This window comes from Bidens hawaiensis, unplaced genomic scaffold (genome assembly GCF_021521415.1).
Source record: "Bidens hawaiensis isolate Kalapana, Puna unplaced genomic scaffold, B.hawaiensis_p1.1 tig00018130_1, whole genome shotgun sequence".
Taxonomy (NCBI): domain Eukaryota; kingdom Viridiplantae; phylum Streptophyta; class Magnoliopsida; order Asterales; family Asteraceae; genus Bidens; species Bidens hawaiensis.
The window spans coordinates 266381-278586 of NW_027492738.1; the positions used below are offsets into that span (position 1 = coordinate 266381).

General features: G+C 35.2%; 1 protein-coding gene across 4 annotated transcripts; it reads right to left on the minus strand.

Annotated features, from left to right (window-relative positions):
* Positions 1-694: 694 nt before the first annotated feature.
* On the minus strand, positions 695-3304 carry LOC143555402 (uncharacterized). Of its 4 annotated transcripts, none has more exons than XM_077044967.1 (4): positions 3093-3304; positions 2830-2914; positions 2231-2333; positions 695-1024 (listed from the first exon to the last, which is right to left on the minus strand). In XM_077044967.1, the coding sequence occupies exons 1-4, from the start codon at positions 3255-3257 to the stop codon at positions 943-945; spliced, it is 435 nt and encodes a 144-aa protein (XP_076901082.1). In that variant the 5' UTR covers positions 3258-3304; the 3' UTR covers positions 695-942. The 4 variants fall into 4 exon arrangements, with proteins under 4 accessions (XP_076901082.1, XP_076901080.1, XP_076901081.1 ...); XM_077044965.1 differs by having other exon boundaries at positions 2830-2926; XM_077044966.1 differs by having other exon boundaries at positions 3084-3304.
* Between the last annotated feature and the right edge of the window lie 8902 nt (positions 3305-12206).

Genomic DNA, 12206 nt, shown 5'->3' on the forward strand with positions numbered 1-12206 from the left:
GCGTTTTTTAGGAAATTAGTCGTAGTTCCCAATTTTTTTGATTTATTTTAGCTTGATTTCTTTTTGAGTTATCACTTAACCCAATTAAACAACTTACAAAAAATCAATCGGATTAATTATAGTAACTCCAATATCATTATGATCGACAATTGGGATAGGCAGTATCACAAAGCAAAGGCCAAGAACACAGTTAACATAGTTCACGTTCCAAAATGGTCAATAAATTAGTAACAATAATGATCGATTCTCATGTTTTTTTTTTAATTTTTAATTACTTACTGATGCATGTTTTTTGTTAACGAATATGAAGTTGCTTTGTTTTAATAATGATGCAAATTCATGTCATCATCATCGTACTCAGTATATCCCACCAATAGCAAAGCTATGGTAGGGTCTGAGGAGGATAAAATGTAGACAGCCTTACCTCTACCCCATAGGGATAGAGAGGCTGCTTCCGGTGAAACCCCCAGCTCAAATGCAAATTCGTGTGTATTATTTATGATTGACTTGAATAACAATAATCTCTGGTTAGTGAATCTCACACTTTAAATGATATATCAATTACAAAATACTTTTTAGAATTTTTATTTAATTGCGCTTTTTTTATTTGAGGCCCACGCTTTTTTTGCACCTTGCGCCTAGGCCCTCGGAGAGGCCTATGCGCCTTGAGTGCGCCTAACGCTTTTGATAACCATGTCACAATCACAAGCCAAAATAGCAAAGGGAGAAGATCACTAACTAGTAACTACCACATTTCAACAATGTTTTCTGATGTTATGTACATAACAAAAGAGAATTAGGCTGCTAAACATTTTAACAAAATGCAACTCCTAAAAACTTACGAATTCGTCTGTCAAAACTTAAAACAATCAAAGAGCTCGTAACTTGGATACGCAACGATCCTTGAATTTCTAAAAGTTAGGTTACAAAGTAAAGGTAAGTTCAGCCTGAATGAACTGAGGTCTCGCCCATTTGTCTAACTCTCAATGTCAGATAAATAAGTATCATTGTTCCCAAACTCGACCTGTATAAACAAAGGGGACAAAAGACAATTAAGATAAACCTGTTATAAAGAAATCCTGTTAATATTTAGCGTGTTAAAATCATTACAATATATATATATATATATATATATTGTTACACTAATAAGCTAAATCTTTGTAAACATTTTTCATTTTTGTTTAACCCGTTACCCTTTTAGTTATTTTCTTATTTGACCTATTTGAAATAAACCTGTACTGTTTGATCCATTGCCCTTTTAGCTAATTTTGTTATTTGCCATTTGTAAGGTCTGGAATCCTATTAGTTCAATTTGAACAAGCATGTACTCTGCACCTCACAACTTGTGCTAAAAGAGTTTAATCTAACATCCCTTCAGTCGTGTGTAAATTTCAATTACACAAAAATGATTGTTAACAGTGGCGGATCCAGAAGTTTTCTTCGGTGGGGGCAAAAAAATGGGTTCATAAAAAACGAGTCACAATAGACCGGGTTTAAATGGATCGGTTAAGACAACTCAAAGCTGACAACCGGGTTCAAACAAGTCAGTTAAAACAAGTCAAAGTGAAGTCAGTTAAAGTACAATCCTACTCTGAAGAAGTAAGAATTAAGATGTCATATTGAGAATTTTAAACAGATAGATCATGAATTAAAAAAGATTTTAATAAACATGGATACACGAAGTAAGTTAACAACTAATAAAATAAAATAAAAAATACTTAATCAATTTTGGTACACCTTGGAGCCAGCTACACCTCAACTAATCTGTATTGCTATACTATATTGATTTTTACTACTCGCATCTCTTCGGCTCGACGATGACGATGACGATGACGATGACGATGACGATGACGATGACGATGACGATGATGATGTATTAGATTTTCTTGAGGGCCTGATCCATTTAAGAGAAAGAAAAAGTTGGGCTTCATCCATTTTAAATTGGGGTCTAATGATCTATTTCAGTTGAGGGTCTGATTCATTAAGTCATTGGTTAAAAAACTTTTTTATTGAGTGAGAAACAGTTGGTGCCTGATCCAATTTAAAGTGAGCAAAAACACAAATTTTACACAAATTGGGGTTATTTGAGTCCCCCTCCCTCTTGATTGTTGACACGAAAATCACAAACATGGGTTGTTTGGGTCTTTTAAATGGCAAAAACAAGGGGCGTCAATGGTGTCGGGTAAAATTACATTTGAATTTCTAAAATCATGAAAAGCTGTGAACTTACAAGACCGAGAACAGGAGAACAACTTTTCTTGAACTAAAAGAGGCGGCACGCTTATACTTCCTCGATTTCGGAGCATCCAGAAGTTTCTCAGTTGCAATTCTATCTGCCAAACAAAATCACACACATCATCAGACAGAGTTACCATCGCGGTTTCAAGAAGACTTTCAAGTGGGCCCCACATTGAATAGGCTTCTTGTTTAAGTGGGATGGGGTATTTTGGTCATTTCACACACAACAATTAACAGAAAACTTTAACATCCATCCATTTTAGGAACCATATGTATTACGTTTTAGCAAATAGTTGGACTTAATGAACCTTTGGGACCAAAGCCGGAATATGGTCAGAACACAGGGACAGTCCGTTTAATTAACTCTTGAAATAATGATCCGAACTATCTTACATAAAGGTAGTTAGAAGCTTGTAAAACCCTGGAATTTTAACACTTTTGGCTTCCCATATTTACTTTATACTTTTTTAAACTTTACCTGTTTGACTAGTTATTTACCAAACAAATATGTTTTACATAGATGGGTCAAAATAGTAATTTACTAACAAGAAATGTATTCAATAGGGCATGAGTTAGAAGGAAATTACGTACCTCGAGAGGAAAACTTGGATAGCATCAGGCTGTGGTTCATCAACAGCTGCATGTATTTACCTCCCATATCGAAGCTGATCTGTTTCTGCAGTGATTTCTGCAAAATACATTTATTATTATGTAAATCAGAAAGAAGAAGAAACTACAATTATAACATTGTTTATAACGCTACTAAAAATTAAACCCTAATACTAATAATCTAATATATATTTAACAATTATGATATACGTAATGTAATAACTTCATCCACTCACAGTCAAAACTTGCTCATTGCATTGACTTTTTAACTTTTCGCCCTTTTCAATATCATCATCTACGGTGCATGTTGAATATGCAACTGCATCTTCCATCAGCAGATTGCCCAATCGCGCATCCAATGACAGCTGGCTTTTCAGTGGAATACAAACTACTGCTGTTGAAAGAGCCATTGGTAGTTGGCATTCATCGGATAATACTACAATACTGTAAGCATCAATTTCCTGCATACATACAACATAACCATTTCAAATTAAAATAAAAATAATATCAAGGTTCTAATTACCTATATTATTGAAACATGATGAGCTTCCATTTTGGGTTACACAAAAGGGGTGTTTGGATTTCTTTTTGGAAACTCGTATGTTGGATGAATTTATGACATGGATGGTACAAAGAAAGGAAAAAGAAACAAGAATGAGCAATTGTAGACGAAAAGAGGACCATGTTTTGCTGGTATGCATACATACATAAGACTTGTAAAAATATGAAAACATGTATTTTGTAACCAACCACAAGATAAGATGGATGTATAATTAATTAATTAATATCTCGTGTGTGTCACAATCTCAATTATTGATGTGAACAAGATCACAAACAGCCCTAAATCTGATCGGATGAAAGTTGTTATCTCCAATTCCAAACCCTAGAAATCACAATGAAGAAGACTGAAACTGAAATAACTGTCAACAAATCCCCTAAATCGCATGTATCCGATTAACTTTGACGGAATGAGATGAATCAGAAGGAGATGAAGTTAAATTACATACAAGTAGATGCAAAATGTAGGGGGTTAAAGAAACAAGTTAATTAATTAATTAACCTCTTCTTCTTCTTCTTCTTCTTCTTCTTCTTCTTCTTCTTCTTCAGTAGAGTTGTTGTTGACTGACATTGATTGATTGATTGATAATTAAGTGTGAGTGGTGCTATGAATCTAATCTAACTAACAGCAAGAGATGAGATGAGAAGATAGATTAGTATATTATATTATTATATTTTGAAAGTGGGGTTGAATAGTATATAGTAAGTAATTAATAAACAAGGTGGGAGGGTAACGTATTTGTATTGGCCTCAAAATCACATTGTTGAAGACGACAAACATTTCTCTTTTTCACAAAACCAAAACCATAATAATGATAATAATAATAATAACCCCCGGTCATCACCCCACCGCCTGACTAGCTACCAGCGATTTCTATAACATTGTTCTGTTCTATATGGGCGGAAGCACGTTGTACCGATGATTCTTAAAATACGCATGTTGAATCTTGGTGATTTTCGGGTGGGCTAATGTGAGTTCTTCCGTTTGCTGACCGGTAGTTGCCCCGTCCAAAATGTGCTGAAATGACGTTTTTACTCTTGAGCTTTCAATTATAATCACCAGGCATCGTCTTCGTCTTTCGAACCCACCGATGATATCCAGGACCTCGTCTTCAATCTCGACGACCGATTTGGAGCTATAATGGCTCAATCTTCGTCTTCTACACAATCGAGGTCTCAAACATACGATCGACCTGAGGCGATATTCTTGTGTTGAGTAAGTGTAATTGTTAATTTACGATTCAATTATGATTGTTAAATTTGATTCAAATATGTTAAAATTTTGGTTAGTTCTCTGTAACTTACGATAATTAGGGTTAGGTCAGTTTTAGGACAGATTTAGGCTGATTTTCTGTTGATATGTTAAATTCATTGCAGAAGGGGATTTGTGGATGGCTAAAGTGGGTTGATAATCCTAGTCCTCCCACACTTGTGAAAAAGCAATCGATCTTGTGATGAAGATGATGAACAACAAAGATGAGTCTGCAAGAACCAAAACCAAAAAAGTTACAAGATTGAAGACTGTTTTAGAAGTAAGTTGGTTGTTGTTCCTTGTATATGTATGTTTGTGTTTGTTGATTTCTAGTGTAGTTTGTAATTGTACTATAGGATCCTGTAACGGTTGTAATTGTCATTGTAGTGTGTTATTAATGTAACATCTCGAAAAATACCATATTTATTTGCGGGTTAAAAATGTCAACTTTGAAAATAGAAGGACCCAAAAATATTTTAATAATAAATATGGTAAAGAAATAATAACATATATAGATTTTATTAAGTTGAAAGAATTTCATATTAAGGAAATGGGGGAAAGAAATCCATCACACATGGAAAGAATGAAGAAAATGGAACTCCTTCATAAAGTCCATCCCATATAGAAAGTAGGAAATATTTGGAAGCTCTTTATAAGAAGAAGAGTTTTTATGGTAATATTCTTATATGACATGCGTGCACCAGTGGTCCTAGCGAATGGCGCGAAGCACCCAACGCGCATGAGCACGGGCAATGGGCGCAATGTGACGCACGGGCACGCTCACATCACCGCTTAAGAGCATGCTTTAGTATTTTTGGAAAATGGAAGTGTGACCAAGAAGTGACAAGTTATCAAAGTTAAAAGGACTAAAATGAAAATTTTGGATTTCAAGACCCATCGCTATACGCGATGGATCAGAAGATGACCTCGTGATATGCGACGGGTATATCACATTGCCCCAGGATGGGCGGTATCGCGATACGCGATCACCTAACCTTTTGGGTCATCGCGATATGCGATAACCAGGCGAAGTAATCGTGGACACGTGTCCAACCATGTGGCACCACGTGGCAGGTCTACTAGGTGACCAATCAGACCTAGTGGGCGGCTTCGCGATACGCGATGGCCAAATCGAAATTCCATCGCGATACACGATGGAATATAATATATTCAGAGGCGGTTAATCAGTCCATCGCAATACGCGATGGATCCCCCTTTTAGCCATCGCGTACCACGATGGGTCATAATCTCAGCCCTATAAACAGGGGTGTCGGGCTCTGCCTTGTGCATCCCAAATCAAACTTCACTTATATTATCTCGATATTCGTGCCTCGATTTTGACGTTTTGACGATTCGTTTCTCGAAGTACGTACAAGTGTTGAAGCTTTGTTTGTTTGTATTCACTATTACCCGCCGACAAGTAGAAGTGCTGCTGGCGTCAAGCTTAGACATTTCATATAAGCTAGCCATACAAGGTAGGGGTCTTGCCCGATTATTTTATTATGTAGGGCTTAGACCCTAGTCGGGGGGTATGCCTTGATGAGATAATAAAGTGAAATATAGTTTTTATAAGACAAGGGTATAGATAAAATATTATTTTTTTATAATTATAAATATTTATAATGTTTTTTAACAAATGGGAAACTTATTATATATGTTTCTTCATGACGAAGAAATGTAGTGTTTTATTAATGAATGTTTTGGACTAAAGGTCCAAGTATAAAGAAATGATTATCAAGGTAATGATTATGCAAATAGACTAAAAGTCTAAAGCTAGATCGTTGATCTAGTATTTATACTTGGTTATTCTCGTACTACAAGTCTGAGGTAACTTTAAAACAAAATCAGTGAAAGTGCTGATCAAAACAAAGGTGAATACGCTCATAACTTAAAACTCTTTAATCGAGTCATTTACCTAGAAACCAAAGTTTACATGGGATAATGTATCATTAAAACTTTAGTATTTGCTGGCAATTAGGCTAGTTATACGTGTGGTACAAGTTCCCGTCTCATTGAGCCAGTGTATAGTAATGTGAGGGCTTGACTAATGTGATATAATTAGTACTCCGATCTAGAGGTTCGCTGATTTTTTCGAGTACGAACTAAAGGTTTTCATAAATGTTTTAGCGTCAGCATGTTCATCAGCATGTGTTGTTGACGTATTTTATAAACTGTTTTACAGGTAACCAAGAGTAGATGTTTGGAGTTGGATTTTAGTCTTTAGACGATCTAATGGCTCATGAAGTTTTATTATTAAAATATTATAAATTATGTTTTAAAACTTCAACTCTTTTGTAGCAAACTAACGGGTATTTAATTCCGTCTTTTGGAATATATTAATATTTTAATCATAACTATTGCTTTACAACCTTAAACTCTGATAAATTTACAAAACAGGTACCAACTATTTGTCACACTCCTAGACCCTAAGTTGGGGTGTGACAATAATCTTCACATTTTGATGTACAATCTATTTACATTATTTGTTTTTGACTTAGCAACCATGTTGCAACCATGATGAAGTTGTTGAGGTTGAGAAGGATGTTGGGCACTTGGAAGAACATGAAGAACATGTTGGTAAGGTTGGCACTGAAGCTGGTCAATTGCAAGAACATGTTGGTAATGTTGACAAAGAAGCAGGTCTATTGGAAGAACATGAACATGTGGTCAATTTATGTAACATCCTAAATAATATAATATTAAATAAAGAAAGATTGTGTTAAATTGTCGAGCGTTAAATAATATTAGCTAGTGTTTAATAAAGAAAAGATCATGGACTTGGATTAATTAAGATGGATTAAAAGGTAATGGGCCTTAGGTCCATGGGCTTCAAGGGATATAAATATCCTCTTAAACCACCCTAAAACCCTAAATCCTCATTTCTTTCCATCTTAATCTCTACACACTCCAAACACACACATACCACCTTACACGGCCGCGAGCAAGGGGAGAGGAAACGAGACCAAACGAACGCTAGTTGGTGATTAGATCTTTTTTATACAAGATTTAGAGTCCCTAAACAAGCTAACCAAGACCAAAGAACACATAAAGGTATGCCTTTTTACCTTTAAAGTTTACGTTTTATAAACGTTTAGTCTTGAAACTTAGAACAAGAGTAGATCAGGCATAAACGAAACGCAAAGTAACAAACTTGACGTTAAAAACGAAATTAATAAACCTACGGCTAGGCACGGCTCGTTTAAAATAAACCTTTGATCTAGTATTGAACGTTTAGCTTAAAGGTCCAAACTTTATGCTTATCCGGGCCGAGTCTTATCCGAAAATGACCTTGGGAATGTTTACGGGATTGATTAACATCATATCAAGGTTCACATGTTGATACAGAGATGTTTATGGGTTAAAAAGCAATCTCGTCGATGCTGCTGATAACTTCGCTAGTTAAGTTCGCCCAAGGTTAAGTTTGCTTAATGTTAAGTTCACCCAAGGTTAAGTTCGCTAAATGTTAAGTTCGCCTAAGGTTAAGTTCGCTTAATGTTAAGTTCGCTTAATACCTAAGTAAAAGTAACCTGATACAATAGGACGAGTATTGATACGTGAAACTCATATACAGTTAGCAGAGCTCAATTGAATAAGGGAATTACAATTAACGGAGAAAGAAACAGAATCCAGATGAGTTTCTAGCCCCATTTCTGTGTTATGTTTTCCGGGCTGTGTGCATACTCGACGTGTTTGTTAATACACTTATCCTAAGCGATAAGTGTATGCCTTATGTGATTATGTGAAAGTATGAATGATTACTTGTCGGTGCGTGAATGATCTTCGAATATTGCACGTACTGTCAGGTTGTAATGCTATGTATAATGTAAGTATGATATGTATGCTTATATGTATGAATGTTTTAAAGTAAATAAAAGAAAGTTAATGTATGGTCACGAAGAGGGAACCGGGACCTAATAATTCTCGAGGTATGATGTATCGTTGTATGGTCACGAAGAGGGAACCGGGCCCTAATAATACTCGAGGCATGATGTATGGTTGTATGGTTACGAAGAGGGAATCGAACCCTACTAATATTCGAGAACTAAGGAACCGAACCCTACTAATATTCGAGGAAAGAGGGTATCGAGCCCTAATAATACTCGAGGAATGTAGGGTACCGAGCCCTAATAATACTCGAGGAAGGAGGGTACCGAGCCCTAATAATACTCGAGGAATGTAGGGCGTAATGCTCTTTATAACGTAAGATATGAATGTATGTAGGTATGAAAGAAAGTATGAAAGTATGAAAGTATGAACGAAAGTATATAAGTATGTATGTATGTATTGTATAATGTATGATTAACTAGAACTCACTCAGCGTAGCTGACTTTTAGTATGCACGCAGGTGAGTAGGATGAGGCAGCTCGCTTGAGGGGAACACTTGGCATTGAATAAGAGACTGGCATCGGAAGACCCAAGACGTTTATTTAGCTATGTTTTAAAGACAGTATGTTCATTAAGACAAGTTATGGATTATTATGTATGTTTTATGAAAATTTTTATATTCTGCGAATGTTTTTATTAACTCTGATTATTAGAACTATGTTGATTAGTAAATCCGACGTCTAAATGTGAGGCACCAGTAACGGGCCTTACAATTTAGTGCAAGAAGATGAAATCTTCAGACCAAATCAAGAATATGAATTGCAGTCAGAGTATGATTATGACCCTAAGGTTTTGAAAGGTGTTATGATTATACAATGGATCCGGAGGAAGATTATTACCATGATCCATACGAAGTCAAGCATGATTGGGACTTTGATTGGTAAAATGATGATGGTCATTGGAAGTAGTCGTGTAGTTGGTTTGTAGTAATGCTTGACTTGATTTGTATTGTAATGTTTGACTGGGAAAAAGGTTGTTTAATAAAACAATTTGATAGATGTTGATGATATATGCTATAATGTTTGTCAAACCATGAAAGTGCATAACATAACCTCAAAGTCTGAAACATATAAAATGCAAAACTAAAATGATGCGGTGCATGCGTGGTTGTAAAATATAAAGGATGGAATGATTTGCTTTTGCACAAGATCGTGTTTTAAATTTTTAAAAGTGATTTCTACGAAGACTAAACACACACAAAATAGGCAAGTGTACCTATCGTATATGTAGAATAATATTGGTAAGAACCAAGTATCGATCCGTGGACATAAATGTTTCTGATGATAAATCGCCGTTTTACTTTAATCGGAGGTTTTAATCAGTTTGGGGTTAATTTTTGAACTTTTATAAAATATAAATACTTATATATAATATATAGGTGACCAAGACGAGAGATTCTAAACGAGTTGTTCTATTATGCGAAGGTTACCATATAAGATCAAGAATCCACTCCATTTTAGCATTGATAATTAATATTTAAACATGTGGTAAACTTGTCGTAGCAATATATGATAGATAGCTCCTTAAACCTTAAGTGAGCATCTTTGGCAATAAGGAGATAACATGCGCATTTTAAAGTTCACCCTTTCCTAATGTCATGCCATCTCAATGATGTCAATTTAAGTTGGCAAGTATATTCGTAAAGTAGAAAGATGAGGATTGACTTCGATTTCTCAAATACCAATTCTAACAACTTCGGGTGGTTGTAGTTCAGTCACACAACCTTCCCTTGGTTGATTTATGTAGGTTATAATTACACATTCCATTAACATATGATTTCTTTAACTAGCATGATATCCTAAGCAAAGCCATTTTCGGATTACCAAGACTTAGAGAAATACATCATAACTTATATCTCATAATTTCTAAGTACAATATAAGGATCCGTGTTTCGATAATGTATCAAAGTATTTCTGTCTTTCAAGAACATGAATCGATCATGAACGATTGCCAATAGAATTGACAACCACCAACTTTGAATTAGTGATTTAATATGGTGAAACATTTCTCATCAAAGATAATTTTAATATAACCATGTACTTTACTAGACTACACCACATATTTTATATAATTATCAAGTAAAACAAAGCTTCTTCATAGATTTTAAATGGTAAAAGGAATTTAGCTCATAATGAGCATGATGATAAACATTAATATGAATGATGATAACAAATACATGATTAAACTTGGAATGATCTAACCAAATGTAGATGAATCTTCCTTCTTAATGATGATGATGATGATGGATGATGATAATGGTTGATGGTGATGACCTCCAAGCCTTCAAACTCTTCACTAAATCTTCTATGTGAGTGTTAGTGTGTGTTTTTATAAGAGAGAACCGGATAGAATTCTTTTCAAGGCACACTCTTCAAATGGCACAAGAGCCACTATTTATAGGTTGTCTGGAGAGAGAAGCATGGCCCCGTGCTTTATTAAGCACGGCCTCGTGTCTACGTGTCTCAGTTGCATGTTGTCAGATCATACATGATGACTCACCACGACCCCGTGCTTTCTGAGGCACGGCCCCGTGTCTTTTTATGACATGTGCTAATTCTTTTTGTCTTTTCTGAAAGGTGACCACGGCCCCGTGGTTGAGAGGCACGGCCCCGTGCTTTTTTATTGGCATGTGCTAATTCTTTTTGTCTTGTCTGGTGTTCAGAAGCATGGGGGCGTGTTTCTTGAGGCATGGGGGCGTGTTTCTTTGTTTTTCGTGTGTTTTCTTCTGTTTTTCTTCGTCTTTTCGCTTGTTTCTTCGTTTGGGGCTTGGTTTCACCTGAAATTACATTTTATTATGATAAGTAGTCTTTTATGCTATGTTATTTAATAGAAATTGCAGTTTTTAGAGATTATTTGATGCCGAAAAGATGTATAATTTTATGTACATCATAAAACAACAAAGCACAATTAACATACCATTTAAATTGTCAAACATCAAACCTTCATAACACCTAAATTGTCAAACATTCCTAACACACAATAAGTTAAGGAGGATTGTGTAGTGACAACTAGAGCTTGGGTGAGTAAATTGGTTCAAAAGGTTAGAATGACGAAATACATTTGGCTATACAGCCAGTGGAAACAAATCTGTCACATTGGCTTTAAATCTGTTGCAGATGGTGGTCGGTGGTTGCATACGGGTGGTGGTGGAGATGGTTGGTGGTTGCAGGTGGGCGGTGATGGTGTAGGTGGGAGGTAGTTGGTGGTATTGGGGGACGTTAGGGTTTTATGTGGAAGAATGAGGATTTAGGACCCACTGACTGCTTTTTATTATTAAAAATATGTCATGTCAGCAATACAACTAACGGAATTATGGTCGCGTTAGTTTGGGAGTGCCAAAAAAATAAAATGAAAGTTGAGACTAAATATTTTATGTAGTTGGAAGTGTTCCCAACCAAAAAAATGAAAGCCGAGAGTATTTGAATCCAATAATTTTTTTTAAGTGTAAAATCTTATTGTTTTGTTTATTAAATGTAAAATCTTATTGTTTTGTTTACTTGAATGGTTTTTTAATAAATTTCATACTTAATTAATTGTAATATTTTAAAAATATAATACTTAATAAAATTCATATGTACCTATTATAATTTATGCTAATATGGTTCTTGCTCACAAAGTTATTATTTTTTTGTTGTTATGTTTTATTGAATTGTACAATTTGTTC